The sequence below is a fragment of the Vitis vinifera genome, chromosome 3, assembly GCF_030704535.1.
Source record: "Vitis vinifera cultivar Pinot Noir 40024 chromosome 3, ASM3070453v1".
Lineage (NCBI taxonomy): Eukaryota > Viridiplantae > Streptophyta > Magnoliopsida > Vitales > Vitaceae > Vitis > Vitis vinifera.
The window spans coordinates 4,220,661-4,238,162 of NC_081807.1; the positions used below are offsets into that span (position 1 = coordinate 4,220,661).

The 17,502-nt window shown below is 33.6% G+C and overlaps 2 protein-coding genes and 1 non-coding gene across 3 annotated transcripts; 2 read left to right on the forward strand and 1 right to left on the reverse strand.

The window, feature by feature from the left end:
- Positions 1-1,953: 1,953 nt before the first annotated feature.
- Positions 1,954-2,056, reverse strand: LOC132253579 (U6 spliceosomal RNA). The gene has a single exon (XR_009465441.1). It is a non-coding gene; the product is annotated as a U6 spliceosomal RNA (small nuclear RNA).
- A 2,915-nt stretch (positions 2,057-4,971) lies between these two features.
- Positions 4,972-6,816, forward strand: LOC100252012 (allene oxide synthase 3). The gene has a single exon (XM_002281123.4). The coding sequence runs from the start codon at positions 5,223-5,225 to the stop codon at positions 6,672-6,674; it is 1,452 nt and encodes a 483-aa protein (XP_002281159.1). The 5' UTR covers positions 4,972-5,222; the 3' UTR covers positions 6,675-6,816.
- Positions 6,817-14,629: 7,813 nt separating this feature from the next.
- Positions 14,630-16,445, forward strand: LOC100241751 (allene oxide synthase 3). The gene has a single exon (XM_002281154.5). It carries the CDS (start codon positions 14,804-14,806, stop codon positions 16,253-16,255), a length of 1,452 nt encoding a protein of 483 aa, XP_002281190.1. The 5' UTR covers positions 14,630-14,803; the 3' UTR covers positions 16,256-16,445.
- The last annotated feature ends 1,057 nt before the right edge of the window (positions 16,446-17,502 follow it).

Consider the following 17,502-nt stretch of genomic DNA (forward strand, 5'->3'; position numbering starts at 1 on the left):
ATGGGCGATCACCAAACCCTTTGAATTTTGAAACATTGTTTGGTCAATGCCTATATGATCTTTCTCACTCCCATTCTCTATATGTATAAAATATTAAATATGAGGGCCTCCAAAATGGGTGTTGTGGTCCAATAATATTTAAGAGCTTCACATGGCATCCAATGCTTGACATTTAAAAAAAAATAAAAATAAAAACTAGTTTCTTTTCTAATGCTACGAAAATAATAATTTAGTTTCATGCTCCAAATTTGCCTAGCTTGTAATGTTCCAAAATCTTTTTGTGATTAAATATACTAATATGGAATGTTGATACCTCGCGCTCCTGGTGTTCCACGTAGTCGCCAAATGGATAGACACGCGATCTCAACTCACAAAGGTTCTTGATTCAGTCATTATACCTGCAAAAGACATCCGGACAGGGTGTCCGGATGCACCCTCCGATGGTTTTGTTAGCCATGGTTAGAGAGGGAGAGATAAATCAGTTGGCCTTTTACTAGGTATCATGAGATTACCTTCCTCTTCGTGTGAAAGTTTATATATAGTGCTAGGAGCACTGTTCCTCTCATTAATGGTGAGAAGATATTTTATGTTTGTCATGATGACATTTGAAGGCAGCATGGTCATCGCCACCCTACTGGCGGTTGTCAGAAACCGTGGTAGGTGATGCTACTGTCAGAGATCGTGGGAAGTGATCATGTAGAATGATCGTGGGAAGTGACTTGTTGTCACCTCAACTCGTCTTTTCACTTTGCAAGTGATGGGACATGGGTCATGGCTGGTTTGTTCCGGACAATCATATCCGGATAACCCATGTTGGTTATCCGGATGTATTGTGGAGCGGGAGCATTAATGGAAGCCGTCCGGATGTCTATGTTTTGTAAGCGTCGTTTGTTCTTCTTTAAGGCAGTCCGGATAAAAAGTGCGTCATGTGTGCTTTATAGGAAGATCTGGATGAGGATGACCCGGATGACAATGCGTGCCATGTGTCACTGTAAGATGCGTGCCACGTGTCACTGCAAGATGCGTGCCACGTGTTCTTGGAGGGAGGGGTCCCTACATGGAATAATAAAAAAAATGTTCATGATGGAGAAAAAGTTTTTGATATTATATATATAAACTTCTAACGGACAACATGATTAGAAGATGCTTGATTTCATAATTTTATGGGATATAATGAAAATATTGTATCGTGATTGTGAAATCTTATATCAAATATGAGAAAACAATTATTTTATCGAATAAAATAAAAAATCTAATTTTTCATATTTTATGGAATCTCTTAACCCTTGCCGTTGATATCTTTTTTAAGTCGAAGGCTTGAAGGCCCCTAATCCCCTTGTGGTAGTTTACATTTTTCACTCTTAGGAGCCTCTAGAATGGCATGTGAAGCTTCCCTCTTTGTCTTATTGGTTTTTGTACAACTCTCCTACTGTACTTTTTCTGCAAAATATACAAATAATTGGTTGAAAATGACAACCTAACTTCCGCATTAAAAAAATACATCTCATTTCCAAAAAATTTTAAATCTAATTTTATGAATATAAAAACCTCTTTAAATGAATTTTGTTGAATTTTTGTTTTATTAAGACTTATTTTTAACAATCATTTTCAAAAAATGGATTTTATCTTTGGATTATTAAAGCCAATGAATTCCAGAAACGGACAAACTAAGGATCTTTTGAGTAAAACGGAAAAACCTTAACGACGTCGTATTACCAAAATGGGAATCACGATAAGGCAACACCGAAGCTAAACGACGTCGTAATATCGAAAAGGGGAAAAACCAAGGTCATCGTCTTCTCCAACAAAATGCCCTAATGGAGGAGAGGAAGGGATCAAAATCCACTGTGTCGCAGATAGAACATGTAATTTACACCATCTCCAGTTCCTGGTTCATAGTCAAACAATGAACGGCTGGGATGGGAGATAGGGTAGGAAGGGAAAGTGGAAAAAAAAAATTTGGACCATTTCTCGATTTGTGCGTGTCATCCTTGCGCAGGGGCCATGCTAATCTTCTCTGTATCGTTCCAATTTTATCGGATGTCTCCGAAGAGACGAATTTCAATTGTTTGCTGATGATATATAAAGCCTGAATTTAGCTTATCTACACTCGATGTGGGACGAGTCTCTTGGGAACGACGTCGTTTCGATTTGGTCTGGGCATCGAGCCCAGGGCCCGTCACCACAGCTCATTTGCGTTGCTTTGAGAAATGGCATGTTTGTCCTTGGTGAGAGCACTGCCCTTTTCTCTCTGATTGCCCTTGCGATGTAGCTTTTCATCTTTTACTTGTTGCAATTTATAAAACAGAATCATATGCTTTATTTTGAGATAAATATGTAATTTACTAATTTAGGAAAATTTTTAAGTTGAGTTTTAAATAAAAGTTATGATATTTAAAAATAAAAAATAACTAAAAAAAATTAAATTTAAAGTCATTAACCATTAAATATGTTTTGCTAGACATTGTTTACATGTTCGAAATTATTTTGATATTAATTCTCAATATAATTCTTAAAATATCCTTTTCAATTCACAACTCAAAACTTAAGGATACTCCTTTTAGATTTAGGTGGTGTTTATTTATTATTATTTTTTTTTCATTTTTTTTACCCAAGGATGGTCATCCAAATGATGATTCTTAAAACAAGCCTATGAGATGTGATGTCGAATGTCATAAAAAGTTTGATCTACTTTTATTAAATACCAATTATTTTTCAAATAAAATAGTTAAATATCGATCTAATAATGAGTATCAAAGCTAAGAGTAGAGCGAGTGTCATGTTGGGGGAGCGCTCTTATGTCCATGGATGGGTCACCTAAATAACGGTTTTTAGAATTGATAGGATGTGACGTCAAATGTCATAAAATGTTTGATTTACCTTTATTGAACACCAATTGATTTTCAGATAAGATAATGTTTATTTTAATATTGTATTTCTATTAATTATTAAGAAGTAAAAATAAAAATCAATAGGTTCATTATAATTACGGTAGTTCACTTTTAGCATTTAAAAAAAGTCAAATATTTTAATTTGTTTTATTTAGTAAAAAATTAAAGAAATAAATAATAAGTTAAAAAACCAAAAAAAACTATCTAAAATCTCAAGGGACAATTATTTTTTGGACCCGGTTAGACCCAAAAATTAAGATTTGACTCATAAAAATTGTATAATTGATGAGAATGATATAAAATATAAAGAGATCAATATACCCTTCAAAACTATTTTCTATCATAATGTTTGAGAAACTTTTTTATTTTAATTTTTTTTATAATTATTCTAAAAATTTATTATTTTAGAAAACTAATTTTTAAAAATATATTATTTAAAAAAAATAAATTTGACATATTTTCAATTATTTTTTATATACACAATTTTAAAAATATATATTTTCCAAGATGTTTGATTTTTAAATAATAATAATTTATTTTTATTTTTTTTGGAAAAAGATGTATTTTTTTCTAAATCACTAAATTATATTAAATTTTATTAAGGTTTGCAAAATGAATAAAATTTAAATTAACGCTTTTCTATTTTTTTTTCAAGTTAATAAAGATCATTTTTAGAAAGATAAAAACTTCATATCCTTCTTCTCAATTTTCACATTTTTTCTAGGTCTTTGATTTAAATAATAAACTTATATAGACCAAAATTTAATTTTTGGGTCTAACTAGGTCCAAAACACAATTATCCCAAATTTCAAAGCACATTGCTTTAAAAAAAAAAAAAATGAAAAATTCATTACTTTCATGTTGAAATCATCTATGATTGGTAGGAGCCACATCAATTTCTTTTTTTGCATAAAAATTTATATTATCTTTTATTATAGTTAAAATATATGAAAAAATGGGTTGAAAAAACTGCCATTGGAAGATCCACATTTGAACCTTGAGAGGGATGTTTGAATGCCCCCTAGATCTAAAAAATAAGAAATAAAAAAAATAAAAAAATCCAAATTCAACCTTCACACCAGTGGGGCCATGCATTTGAATACCTTATTTCCCGTTGCCAATGACTCATCATGGTGGTGGATTGCTTAATTGTCTAAATCAGAAAATGATAATACCTTTTCACTCCGTTAATTCAATTGTACATATGACTAGGGATGATAATGTTACGAGTTTTTTTAAAGCACATCACCAATGTAGTTAATAATAAAACAAGTTTAGTATTAAAATAAATTAATTAGTGATGAGTTTGTATTATTATTATTATTATTATTTTTAATTCGAACAAATTTAAGTAATATCAGGATGATAATTCATATTGGTGGATCGTGTTCATGTCATATTAAAGACTAATCAATTCAAATCTAACATGAATAATCATTATGTGAAAAATATAAATCTAAATATTTTATAATTATTAAACAGTTAACACGTCGTGTGTAACATATTTAACCCATTTAATAATTAAATTTTCATATTTGACAAGATATTTTTATGATTAATGTTTCAGTTAAACATGTTTATGATGTAATTGATATATTTATTTAAATATAAATTTAAAATAAATTAAATAAATATTAAATAATTTAAAAAATAATTAGGTTAATGGATTATTAAAGGAGTAGATTAGAGTAATGTTTTACACGTTTGATAAAAAAACTATCCATTTTTAAACGAATTATGTAGGGTTGACTCAAATTTAACTTATTTATATTCGATTCAAATTCCAAAAGACATTAAGTTACTTTACTACGTAACGTATATCCTATCCATTATATACATATATATATATATATATATATATATATATATATATATATATATATAATTGGATATAATTTATATATTTGGATAGCGGTATCGGTCATCCATTCGAAAACTTAATTTATATGATCGGGATGGGATATCCATCCGTTAAGTCAACTCATGATAAAAAAATTTGATCTGATCACGTTCGACCTACAGTCATGGTGCAAGGGGGGTGAATAGTTGCACCGTCCTTCATAATTATTTCATTCAACGTCATGGCTAGCTTTGCTTATCAATGGTGTGTGTCCGGCCTTTGAATACTTCAACTGCTCAATAACTTGCAGAGACATCTACAGCGGTGGCCAGCACGCTTGCGTATCGTTCCAAGTCTGCATTCCTTTTTATTTGTATAACAATTTTGATCATCTTTCAACTACGAATAATACCTTTTGGATCTGTCATTCTTCTATCACCATCCTTCAATCCATTGCTGTTGCAGTACCCCACCCCTTCCGGATTTTCGCAATGTCATCCTTGTCTTCTTCTTCTTCCTCTTCTCGATCAGAGCTTCCGTTACTGAAAATTCCAGGCGATTATGGATTACCCTTCTTTGGTCCCATAAGGGATCGTTTCGACTACTTTTACAATCAAGGGCAGGACGAGTTCTTCAAAACCCGGATGCAGAAATATCATTCCACAGTCTTCAGAGCCAACATGCCGCCAGGCCCCTTCATCTCTTCCGACTCCAAGGTGGTTGTTCTTCTCGACGCCGTCAGCTTTCCCGTTCTTTTCGACTCTTCCAAAGTCGAGAAGAGAAACGTCCTCGACGGGACTTTCATGCCCTCCACCGACTTAACAGGCGGGTACCGTGTCCTTGCATTTCTCGACCCCTCCGAACCCAAACACGATCTTCTCAAACGCTTCTCCTTCTCTCTACTCGCATCTCGCCATCGCGACTTCATTCCCGTCTTCCGTAGCGGCTTGCCGGACCTCTTCACCACCATAGAAGACGATGTTTCCAGCAAGGGGAAAGCTAACTTCAACAACATCGCCGACGGCATGTATTTCAACTTCGTCTTTAGATTGATTTGCGGAAAAGATCCTTCCGACGCTAAAATCCGATCAGAAGGACCCAATATTTTCTCAAAATGGCTGTTCCTCCAACTTTCTCCTCTCATGACTCTTGGGTTGTCCATGTTACCAAACTTCATAGAAGATTTGCTTCTACACACATTTCCCTTACCACCATTCTTGGTAAAGTCCGATTATAATAAGCTTTATAAGGCCTTTTACGAATCGGCCTCTTCAGTATTGGATGAAGGTGAGAGAATGGGGATTAATAGAGATGAAGCTTGCCACAACCTTGTATTCCTAGCTGGTTTCAGTACGTTCGGTGGCATGAAGGTTTTGTTTCCCCCTTTGATCAAGTGGGTTGGGTTAGCAGGAGAGAAGCTACACCGCGAACTCGCTGATGAAATAAGGACCGTTGTTAAGGCTGAGGGAGGAGTGACATTTGCAGCGTTGGATAAGATGGCTTTGACTAAATCAGTGGTTTATGAGGCTCTGAGGATTGGGCCTCCGGTTCCGTTCCAGTATGGGAAGGCCAGGGAGGATATGGTGATCCACAGCCATGATGCCGCGTTTGAGATCAAGAAAGGGGAGATGATCTTTGGATATCAACCCTTTGCCACTAAGGATCCTAAGGTTTTCGAGAACCCTGAGGATTTTGTGGCCCATCGGTTTATGGGTGAGGGGGAGAAATTGCTTAAGTACGTGTACTGGTCTAATGGACGAGAGACGGATAATCCGACGGCGGAGAATAAACAGTGCTCAGGGAAGGATCTGGTGGTGCTGATCTCCAAGTTAATGCTGGTGGAGATTTTCCTTCGTTACGATACTTTCGAAGTTGAGTCTGGGACCATGGTGTTAGGATCCGCTGTGCTTTTCAAGTCGTTGACCAAGTCCAGTTACACTTGATCATGGTCAACATAATATTCCTTCCAGTTCAAATACATTGATCTAAAGTGTAAGTATGGTCCGGTGTGCTTTGTATGTTTTACAAGATAACGTGTGTGTGTGTTTTTTTTTAATTATTTTTTGGATTCGAATCAATGTAACATTTCTTTGGGATGAAACATGAATTTACTATGTATCTTTTTTACTACTACATGAGTCTTTTTATCGTAGAATATTTAATGCCAAAAATGGAAGATAAAAAAGTCATGCTCATATAATTAAAATAATAAGGTAACATACAAAAAAAAGAAAAAGAAAAAAAGAATGTGAACTCAAAATTAACGCAATAAAAAAAATAGATATTTAAAGTTTTATTTGGAAATTCTTTTTAAAAATAGTTTTCAAGAATTGTTTTTGAAAATTATACTCTAATATTTTATGCAATAAAAGTTTGTTTGAAAGCTTAAATTGTTTTTAATTTATTTTTTAAAAGACTTTTAAATATTTTTAAAAATAGAACTTATTTGTAATATTTTATTTTAATCATTCTCCACATTTGTATAATTATTTTTCAAAATAACTCTAAAATACAAATAAAAACAACTAAAATATATTATTAGAAAATACCATATTTTATAATGTTTGATTATCGAATACATATATATATATATATATATATATATATATATATATATATATATATATATATATATTGTTCTAGAAAACAGAAAACCTTTATTGAGAACAAATAACAAAGAAACTTAGTGTCCATTTGGATATGGTTTTTGTTTTGATACACTTCTCGTTTTCTATTCTTTTTAAAAAATAGTAATAACGGTAAGTGCACTAATTTTCGATTATCATTTTCCTAAATGTTCTTAATATTTATATTTATTGTCCATGTGACTTAACAGAATAACAACTTTGTATATTTGAGCTGAAGAGATGTATTTCTCTTCATTATGAATGGTATATATATAATATACAAAGGATAACTGTTAGCTCAAGGGTTCTCCCAATCGGATTTTAATGATAACAAATCATGGTTAAGTGACTAATTGGTTTGAATGATAAAGAATCTCAGGTATAAATTCGAAAATTTATCAAAGGACCAAGGGATACAAGATTGAGACTATTGGAAGACTTTTGATCATAGGAAACGAATGTAAGATGAATGCATGGGTGCACTTAGGTTTTTCATATCTTTTCATGCATCTTTGAAAACTCGGTTTATTCTTTAAAATTTCGATTTCATTAAAACCCGAGTTTTATTAAATGTACCTTAGGAAAAACGTTTTAAAATTGACATACTAATTTACCTAAAGACCTTGCCTAAGTGTTAGAAAAGAAAGGAATTGAAAAGGATAGGTTTTCGGGGCCAAAAGGCTGAATTAGTCGAGGCTCTGGTCAACCGGCTCAACCGGTTGGGGAACCGGTCGATCGGTTGCCTTTGTCCGATCGAGGTTTGATCAAGGAGTGCCAAAAACACTCTCTCTCATCCAGTAGCTTCCTCTTCCCGGTTGAGGTTCACCCCTTCCCGGTCGACCTCTGATCGAGGCAACAATAACCTACCAAAACATTAAATGCTCCAAGGGCTAGTGAACTGATCGACCCTCAACTCGACTGGTCGAAGATGCCTTTTGCTATTTTTGGCTCCCGAGCTTAGAAACCTATAAATTGAGAGCTCTACTTCATTTATGAGATAGAGAACACCTGCAATCAATTGTCTATCTACCTGTTCTTAGCTTAAAAACTCTCATTTCTTTCTTAGTGCATTAAACCATCACTTGCATATCTTTTAGTGCACCATTGTGAGTCATCCTAACTTTGTTTTGTATTTGAGCTATCTTTGAGCTAGGTTGAGGGATTCTTTCTTGTAAATTTTGAGTATTAAAGACTTCAAGAGATGTGAATCTTGAAGAGATTGTGTAAGAGCTTATTGGAATCGGAATCCAAATGTAAAAGATCGGAGACTTGGTTGAAGCTTCAAGCTAGTGGAACCCTCACTCGATTAGGAGATTGAAGAGAGTGGACGTAGACAAGGAAGTATCGAACCACTATAAAACCTGAGTTTGAATTCTCTAACTCTATCTCTTTATTTCTTGTTTATATTATACTTGAATTTGTTGTATTGAAAAAGTTTAAAAAAAAAAACCCAATTTACCCCCTCCCCCCTTCCCTCTTGGGTGTTTTTCTCCTTTAAGCATAACTTTTATTTTCTCAATAACAATATAACTAACAACCAAACTAATCAGCTTAACAACCATCTAATAACAGAAACTGGTACAACTAGTTTGTTTCTAGTACAACTAGTTTGTTTCTAGTACAACTAGTTTTGCTGTTCGACATCCCATCACAAGCTGAATAGAGGATAGGAAATTGAAAGCTTGGAACACAGAAACTGAAACTGAGAAAGAGACAAAGACTTAGTAAACAGGTCTACTGGTTGTTCTTGAGAGGGTATATAACGAACTTCAAGAGTAGGGTGGAGAATCTTTTCTCGAATGAAATAGACATCTACCTCAATATGTTTAGTGCGTGAATGATAAACAGGATTGTAGGAAAGAGCATGCACATCCAGGTTATCATACCAAGCTATGGGATGATGCTGTAATGGAAGTTGAAGTTCATCCAGTAAAGATTTTATCCAAATTAATTCCATAGTAACACTAGCCAGTGTCCGATACTCGGATTCAGTACTGGACCTTGCAATGACCTATTGTTTACAAGAACTCCAAGTTACTAAATTGCCACCAAGAAAATCACAATAATAGGTCGTAGATCTTCTGTCATCAACATTACACACCCAATCCGCATCCAAGAAGCCTTCAAGTGTAAATCGAGTAATAGGTGGAAAAGATAAACCAAGAGTTCGAGTACCACTAACATAGTGCAAGAGACATTTACAAGCACTCCAATGATGTTGTGTAGGAGCCTTAAGAAATTGGCTCAACTTATTAACCGAGAAAGATATGTCAGGCCGAGTTAAAGTTAAGTATTGGAGAGCACTGATGGTGCTGCAATACAAGGTGACATCAGGAAAATGAGCACTGTCTTCAAGAGCAAGTTTCTGACCAAGAGCCATTGGTGTAGAGGATGATTTAACATGAACCATGTTTGTCTTGACAAGTAAATCAGAAATATATTTGGCCTGATTGAGATAGAGACCGGAACTATCTCTAAATGCTTCAAATCCAAGAAAGTAATTAATAGAACTAAGAGTCTTCAAAGCAAACCGAGAAGTGAGAGCCTAAATCACAGAATGAATGAGTGTGGAACTGTCGCTAATTATTAGGACATCATCAACATATACTAATACCAAAGCCAAATGACCATTCTCCCGAGAGTGAAATAAGAAATTATCAGAAATGGAAGGCCGAAATCCCCATGAGACTAGAGCACTGCGAAGTTGAACAAACCAAGCTCGAGGAGCTTGTTTAAGCCCATAGAGTGACTTAATCAACTTGCAGACATGAGTAGGATGAGTAGAACTAACAAACGCTTCAGGTTGACACATATAGACATCTTCATGAAGAATGCCATTTAGAAAGGCATTATTGATATCGATTTGCTGTATGTCCCAATTGTAAGCGATAACAAGAGTAAAAATTATCCGAATACTAGAGGCTTTGACAACTGGACTGAATGTGTCTGAGAAATCTACACCAGCATGTTGTTGAAACCCCTTAGCAACCCATCTAGCTTTGAATTTATCCAAAGAACCATCAGCCTTCAACTTGGTTTTAAAGATCCATTTGTTTAGGACAATATGCATTCTTTCAGTTTTAGGAACCAGTCGCCAAGTACCATTGTGAACAAGGGCAGAATATTCAACCTCCATTATCGTTTTCCAGTGAGGTAATTGTAAAGCTTGTCGAACACTAGAGGGCTTTTGGAAGTGATCTAGTAAAGCAACAACAATTGTGTAAACCTTAGGTTTGTAGATGCCACTTTTAGACCTTGTCTGCATAGAATTAATATTGGTAGAAGTGTGGAGAAGAGGTTGAGACATAGTAGCAATAATAGGCTGAACAACATGTGTGCAAGGTGTGGAAACTATGTTGTCAACAATAAGAACTATAGTGCCAGTAGCAGGACAGGAGAGCAGTGAAGCAGAACTTGTTGTAGAATTAGAAAAACTCAATGTTTTCATAATCGGACCGGTGATCGAACCGGAAAAGTTACCGGTTCACGGTTCACTGGTCAGACCAACGGTCGAACCATTATCAAATCGGTGACGTCATAAATATAAAATTTATATATTATTAAAATTAAAAATAATTATAAATTTTTTTTAAATATATATGAATAAATTAAACATCAATAATATTATTTTATATCTTTGATATTATCAAATTAAATCATATTAATATTTTAAATTTTATTAAATGAAATATGTATAATATTTAAATGTGAACATATAAAAAAATGAAAATTTAAACTAATTTCATAATTTTTAAAAATATTATATTATTTTTATTTAATATTATAAAAAAAATTAAAAATCTAATATATATTGTTTTGTTTGGCATATTAGATAATAAAATACATGTAGCTGAGTGGTGTCCTAGGTGGACTATAGTACAGGAGTAGTCCAAGGTTCAAACTCTCTTGGTGGAGTTTTGTTATGTTTTTTTTCGTTGATATTTAGCAATCCCACATCGGAAAATGAGAGGCACAAAGAGTCAAATGACTCCTAGGTTTTGTGGGCTCAAAACTCAGCCCACAGTAATTGGAGTGGGTATGTGGACGGTGTCATAAGACAGACCCAACATGTGCTTTAGTAAAAACCATTTAAATTTTATGGAATCCTTCTTTCCATGCTTACAATGAGAGGGTAATATTTTCATTTTGTAATTTAAAAAAAAAAAATTAAAATCATTTGAATCGATCGGTTCGTCCGGTTCACCAGTTGAACCGTCGGTTCGAGCGGTTCAACCCCGTCGATCTCAATCCGGTCCAAATGACCGGATCAGACCGGAACGGTGACCGGTCGACGGTTGGACCGGTCGGATCGGCCGGTCTGGTCTGATTTTTAAAACATTGGAAAAACTAGAGCACACAGTGTCAGATAAACTATGTTTATTTTTTTTTTCATTTTTTTTTACTTTGTTAGGGTGCACTAATACTGCTCTTAAGCTCAAGGATGATCACCTAAATGATGATTCTTAGAATATGCCTATGAAATGTGATGTTGAATGTAATAAAAAGTTTAACTTACTTTCATTGAATACCAATTGATTTTCAAATAAGATGGTTAAATCTCGATCTAATAATGAATATCAAAGCTAAAAGTAAAGAAAGCATCATGTTGGGGGAGAGCTCTTATGTCCACAGATGGGTCACTCAAATGATGGTTCTTAGAATCGACAAAATGTGATGTCGAATGTTATAAAAGATTTGACCTACCTTTATTGAATACCAATTGATTTTTAGATAAGATGATGTTTCTTTTAATATTGTATTTCTATTAAGCATTAAGAAGTAATGTTTTAAAAATCGGACTGGATCGGCCGGTCGAACCGGTCCAACCATCGGCCGATCATCATTCCGATCTGATCCGGTCATTTGGACCGGATTGAGATCGAACCGGGGTAAAACCGTTCTAACCGATGGTTCAACCGGTGAACCGGACGAACCAGCCGGTTCCAAAAAAACCGATCAATTCAAAAGATTTTAATTTTTCTCTAAAAAAAAAATTAGAAAATGAAAACATTACCAAGGATTCCATGGAACTTAAAATGGATTTTACTAAAGGATGTTGGGCCTGTCTTATGACACAGCCCACAACCCACATACCCATTCCACTTTATGTGGGCTGAGTTTTGAGCCCCCAAGCCTATCTTAAGCCTTTGCTGAGGATGGCTTTTATAGGAGTCATTTGACTCCTTGTTCCTCTTTCTTGCCGATGTGGGATTGCTAAATATCAAAGAAAAAAAACATAACAAAACTCCAAGAAGGTTTGAACCTTGGACCACCCCTATACTAAAGTCCACATAGAACACCACTCGGCTACATGGATTTTATTATTTAATATGCCAAACAAGACAACACATATTAGATTTTAAATTTTTTTATAATATTAAATAAAAATAATATAATATTTTTAAAAATTATGAAATTATTTTAAATTTTCATTTTTTTATATATTCACATTTAAATATTACACATATTTCATTTAATAAAATTTAAAATATTAATATGATTTAATTTGATAATATCAAAGATATAAAATAATATTATTGATGTTTAATTTATTCATATATATTTTAAAATTTTTATAATTATTTTTAATTTTAATAAAATATAAATTATATATTTATGACATCAATAATATTATTTTATATCCGACCAGTGAACCGTGAACCGATAATTTTTCCGGTTCGATCATTGGTCCGGTTCTGAAAACATTGTTAAGAAGTAAAAAAAATTAATAGGTTCACTATAATTATGGTAGTTCACTTTTAGCATTTAGAAAAAGTCAAATATTTTAATTTTTTTTATTCAATAAAAAATTTAAGAAATAAATAATAAGTTAAAAAACCAAAAATCTATCTAAAATCCCAAAGCACATTGCTTTCAAAAAGAAAAGAAAAGAAAAGAAAATGTCCTCTTTACGCTTTATTTGGTCTTAAATCTTAATCAATTAATAAGAGGATGAAAAATTCATTACTTTCATGTTGAAATCATCTATGATTGGTAGCAGCCACATCAATTTCCTTTTTTTCATAAAAAAATTATATTATCTTTATTATAGTTAAAAGATATGAAAAAATTGGTTGAAAAAACTGCCATTAGAAGATCCAACATTTGAACCTTGAGAGGGATGTTTGAATGCCCCCTAAATATATATATATATATAAAGGGGAGATTGAGATCTTTCTTCTAAAGAGGGACGATTGAAATTTAGAATTTAAAATCGAAATATATAACTCAATATATTGAGACTTGCCGTTTGGACAATCTAATTTAAGAGGCAAAAGTTAGGTTATTACAAATATAAATATGATGGAGATCTGCAAGCTGCTTTGCCAACCTTCACACCAGTGGGGCCATGCATTTCAATACTTCATTTCCCATTGGCAAAGACTCTTCATGGCGGTGGATTGCTTAATTGACTAAATCAGAAAATGATAATATCTTATCGGTCTACTAATTCAATTGTATATATGACTAGGGATGATAATATTGCGGGTTTTTTCAAGCATGCCACCAATGTAGTTAATAATAAAATAAGTTTAGGATTAAAATAAACTAATTAATGATGAGTTTGTATTATTATTATTTTTTCAAATTCGAATAAATTTAGGTAATATAAAGGGTGATAATTCGTATTTGTGGGTTCTGTTCATATCATGTTAAAGACTAAGTATTCTACTATATAAGCCAATTCAAATTTGACATAAATAATAATAATGTGAAAAATATAAATTCAAATACTTCATAATTATTAAACAGTTAATATATTGTATGTAACCTATTTAACCCATTTAATAATTAAATCTTCATATTTGATAATATATTTTTATGGTTAATGTTTGAACTATACATGTTTATGACTCAATTGACATGTTTATTTAAAAAGAAAATTTAAAATAAATTAAATAATTTAAAAATATAATTAGGTTAATCAATCAGATTATTAAAGGAGTAGATTTGAGTCGTGTTATATAGGTTGGTAGAAAAACTATCCATTTTTAAACGAATTATGTAGGGTTGAGTCCAATTTGATTCTAACTTATTTATATTTACTCAAATTTCAATCACGTTCATGCGGTCAACAAATATGATAAAAAAATTTGATCTGATCACGTTCGAACAACAGTCATAGTGTAAGCGTATGATAGAAAAGGTGGTGAATAATTGCACCATCCTTCATAATTTATTAGTGTGTTGAAGCCATTCAACGCCATGGCTTTGCTTATCAATGGTGTGTGTCCTTTGAATACTTCAACTGCTCAATAAATTGCAGACATCTACAGCGGTGGCGAGCACGGTTGCGTGTCGTTCCAAGTCTGCATTCCTTTTTATTTGTAGAACAATTTTGATATCTTTCACCTACGAATAATACCTTCTGGATCTGTCATTCTTCTATCACCATTCTTCAATCCATTGCTGTTGCAGTACCCCACCCCTTCCGGATTTTCGCAATGTCATCCTCGTCTTCTTCTTCTTCCTCTTCTCGACCAGAGCTTCCGTTACGGAAAATTCCAGGAGATTATGGATTACCCTTCTTTGGTCCCATAAGGAATCGTTTCGACTACTTTTACAATCAAGGGCAGGATGAGTTCTTCAAAACCCGGATGCAGAAATATCATTCCACAGTCTTCAGAGCCAACATGCCGCCAGGCCCCTTCATCTCTTCCGACTCCAAGGTGGTTGTTCTTCTCGACACCGTCAGCTTTCCCGTTCTTTTCGACTCCTCCAAAGTCGAGAAGAGAAACGTCTTCGTCGGGACTTTCATGCCCTCCACCGACTTAACAGGCGGGTACCGCGTCCTTCCATATCTCGACCCCTCCGAACCCAAACACGATCTTCTCAAACGCTTCTCCTTCTCTCTACTCGCATCTCGCCATCGCGACTTCATTCCCGTCTTCCGTAGCGGCTTGCCGGACCTCTTCTCCACCATAGAAGACGATGTTTCCAGAAAGGGGAAAGCTAACTTCAACGACATTGCCGATGACATGTATTTCAACTTCGTCTTTAGATTGATTTGCGGAAAAGATCCTTCCGACGCTAAAATCCGATCAGAAGGACCCAATATTTTCTTAAAATGGCTGTTCCTCCAACTTTCTCCTCTCTTGACTCTTGGGTTGTCCATTTTACCAAACTTCATAGATGATTTGCTTCTACACACATTTCCCTTCCCACCATTCTTGGTAAAGTCCGATTATAATAAGCTTTATAAGGCCTTTTATGAATCGGCCTCTTCAGTATTGGATGAAGGTGAAAGAATGGGGATAAAGAGAGATGAAGCTTGCCACAACCTTGTATTCCTAGCTGGTTTCAATTCGTTCGGTGGCATGAAGGTTTTTTTTCCCGCTTTGATCAAGTGGGTTGGGTTAGCAGGAGAGAAGCTACACCGCGAACTCGCTGATGAAATAAGGACCGTTATCAAGGCTGAGGGAGGAGTGACATTTGCAGCGTTGGATAAGATGGCTTTGACTAAATCAATGGTTTATGAGGCTCTGAGGATTGAGCCTCCGGTTCCGTTCCAGTATGGGAAGGCCAGGGAGGATATGGTGATCCACAGCCATGATGCCGCGTTTGAGATCAAGAAAGGGGAGATGATCTTTGGATATCAACCCTTTGCCACCAAGGATCCTAAGGTTTTCGAGAACCCTGAGGAGTTTGTGGCCCATAGGTTCATGGGTGAGGGGGAGAAATTGCTTAAGTACGTGTACTGGTCTAATGGACGAGAGACGGATAATCCGACGGCGGAGAATAAACAGTGCTCAGGGAAGGATCTGGTGGTGCTGATCTCCAGGTTAATGCTGGTGGAGATTTTCCTTCGTTACGATACTTTCGAAGTTGAGTCTGGGACCATGCTGTTAGGATCATCTCTGCTTTTCAAGTCGTTGACCAAGACCAGTTACACTTGATCATGGTCAACGTCATATTTCTTCCAGTTCAAATACAGTGATCTAAGGTGTACGTATCGTCCGGTGTGCTTTGTATGTTTTACAAGATAATGTGTTTTCTGGTTTTTTATTTATTTATTTATGGATTCGAATCCATGTAACATTTCTTTCTGATGAAACATGAATTTACTATTACATCGATTTTCCTCGAGTTTAATGCCAAAAATGAAAAATAAAAAGCCATGCTCATATAATTAAAATAATAACGTACCATGAAAAAAAAATAATAATAATAACATGAACTCAAAATTAACGTAATAAAAAAAATAGATATTTAAAGTTTCATTTGGAAACTGTATTTAAAAATTATCTTATAATATTTTATATAATAAAAGCTTGTTCATAAACTTAAAATGTTTTTAATTTATTTTTTAAAAGGCTTTTAAATATTTTTAAAAATAAAATTTATTTGTAATACTTTATTTTAATCATTCTTTATATTTGTATAATTATTTTTTAAAATAACTTTAAAATAAAAATAAAAAACAACTAAAACATATTATTAGAAAATATCATATTTTATGTTTTATAAATAAAAAATTATTTTATAGTGTTTGATCATCCAACATATTCCTTTTCTTTCTTTTTTTTTTCTAAAAAAACAAAAAACCCTTATTGAGAACAAATAACAAATAAACTTAGTGTCTATTTGGATATGATTTTTGTTTTGATACACTTTTCGTTTTCTTTTCTTTTAGAAAAATAGTAATAACGATAAGTACATTAATTTTCGATTATCATTTTCCTAAATGTTTTTAATATTTATATTTATTAGGTGTCCATGTGTCATCTTTTGATAGGAAGGAATGATAACTTCGTGTCATCTTTTGATAAGAAGGAATGATAACTTCGTATAATATAAAAGATGTCCCTTGGGATTATGTAGCTATGTTATTGAGAACACGACCTTTTATTAGGGGTCACTTCAATAACTTCAACATAAATTCTTACAAATTTATTTTAAAAAGATAATGAGTTTTAAAAATTATTTAAAAAATTTTAAAAGTCTCATCCGCTCTAAATAGAGGTCAGTGGATCCCAATCCAAATTCAGCTAGATTACAAGGTCATTCCTAAAGTACACGAGCTTGTAAATGGTCTTCTCCACATCACGAACCCAACTCCTATCTACCAGTTAATGTGTTGCCACTTAATTTGAGAAGCCAAGTGGGATAATTTAGTGCACCATCTAAAGAAGGATTCAAAATT

Coding starts and splice junctions, on each gene's coding strand:
- LOC100252012 (XM_002281123.4), top strand. CDS start 5,223: ATGTCATCCTTGTCTTCTTCTTCTTCCTCTTCTCGATCAGAGCTTCCG.
- LOC100241751 (XM_002281154.5), top strand. CDS start 14,804: ATGTCATCCTCGTCTTCTTCTTCTTCCTCTTCTCGACCAGAGCTTCCG.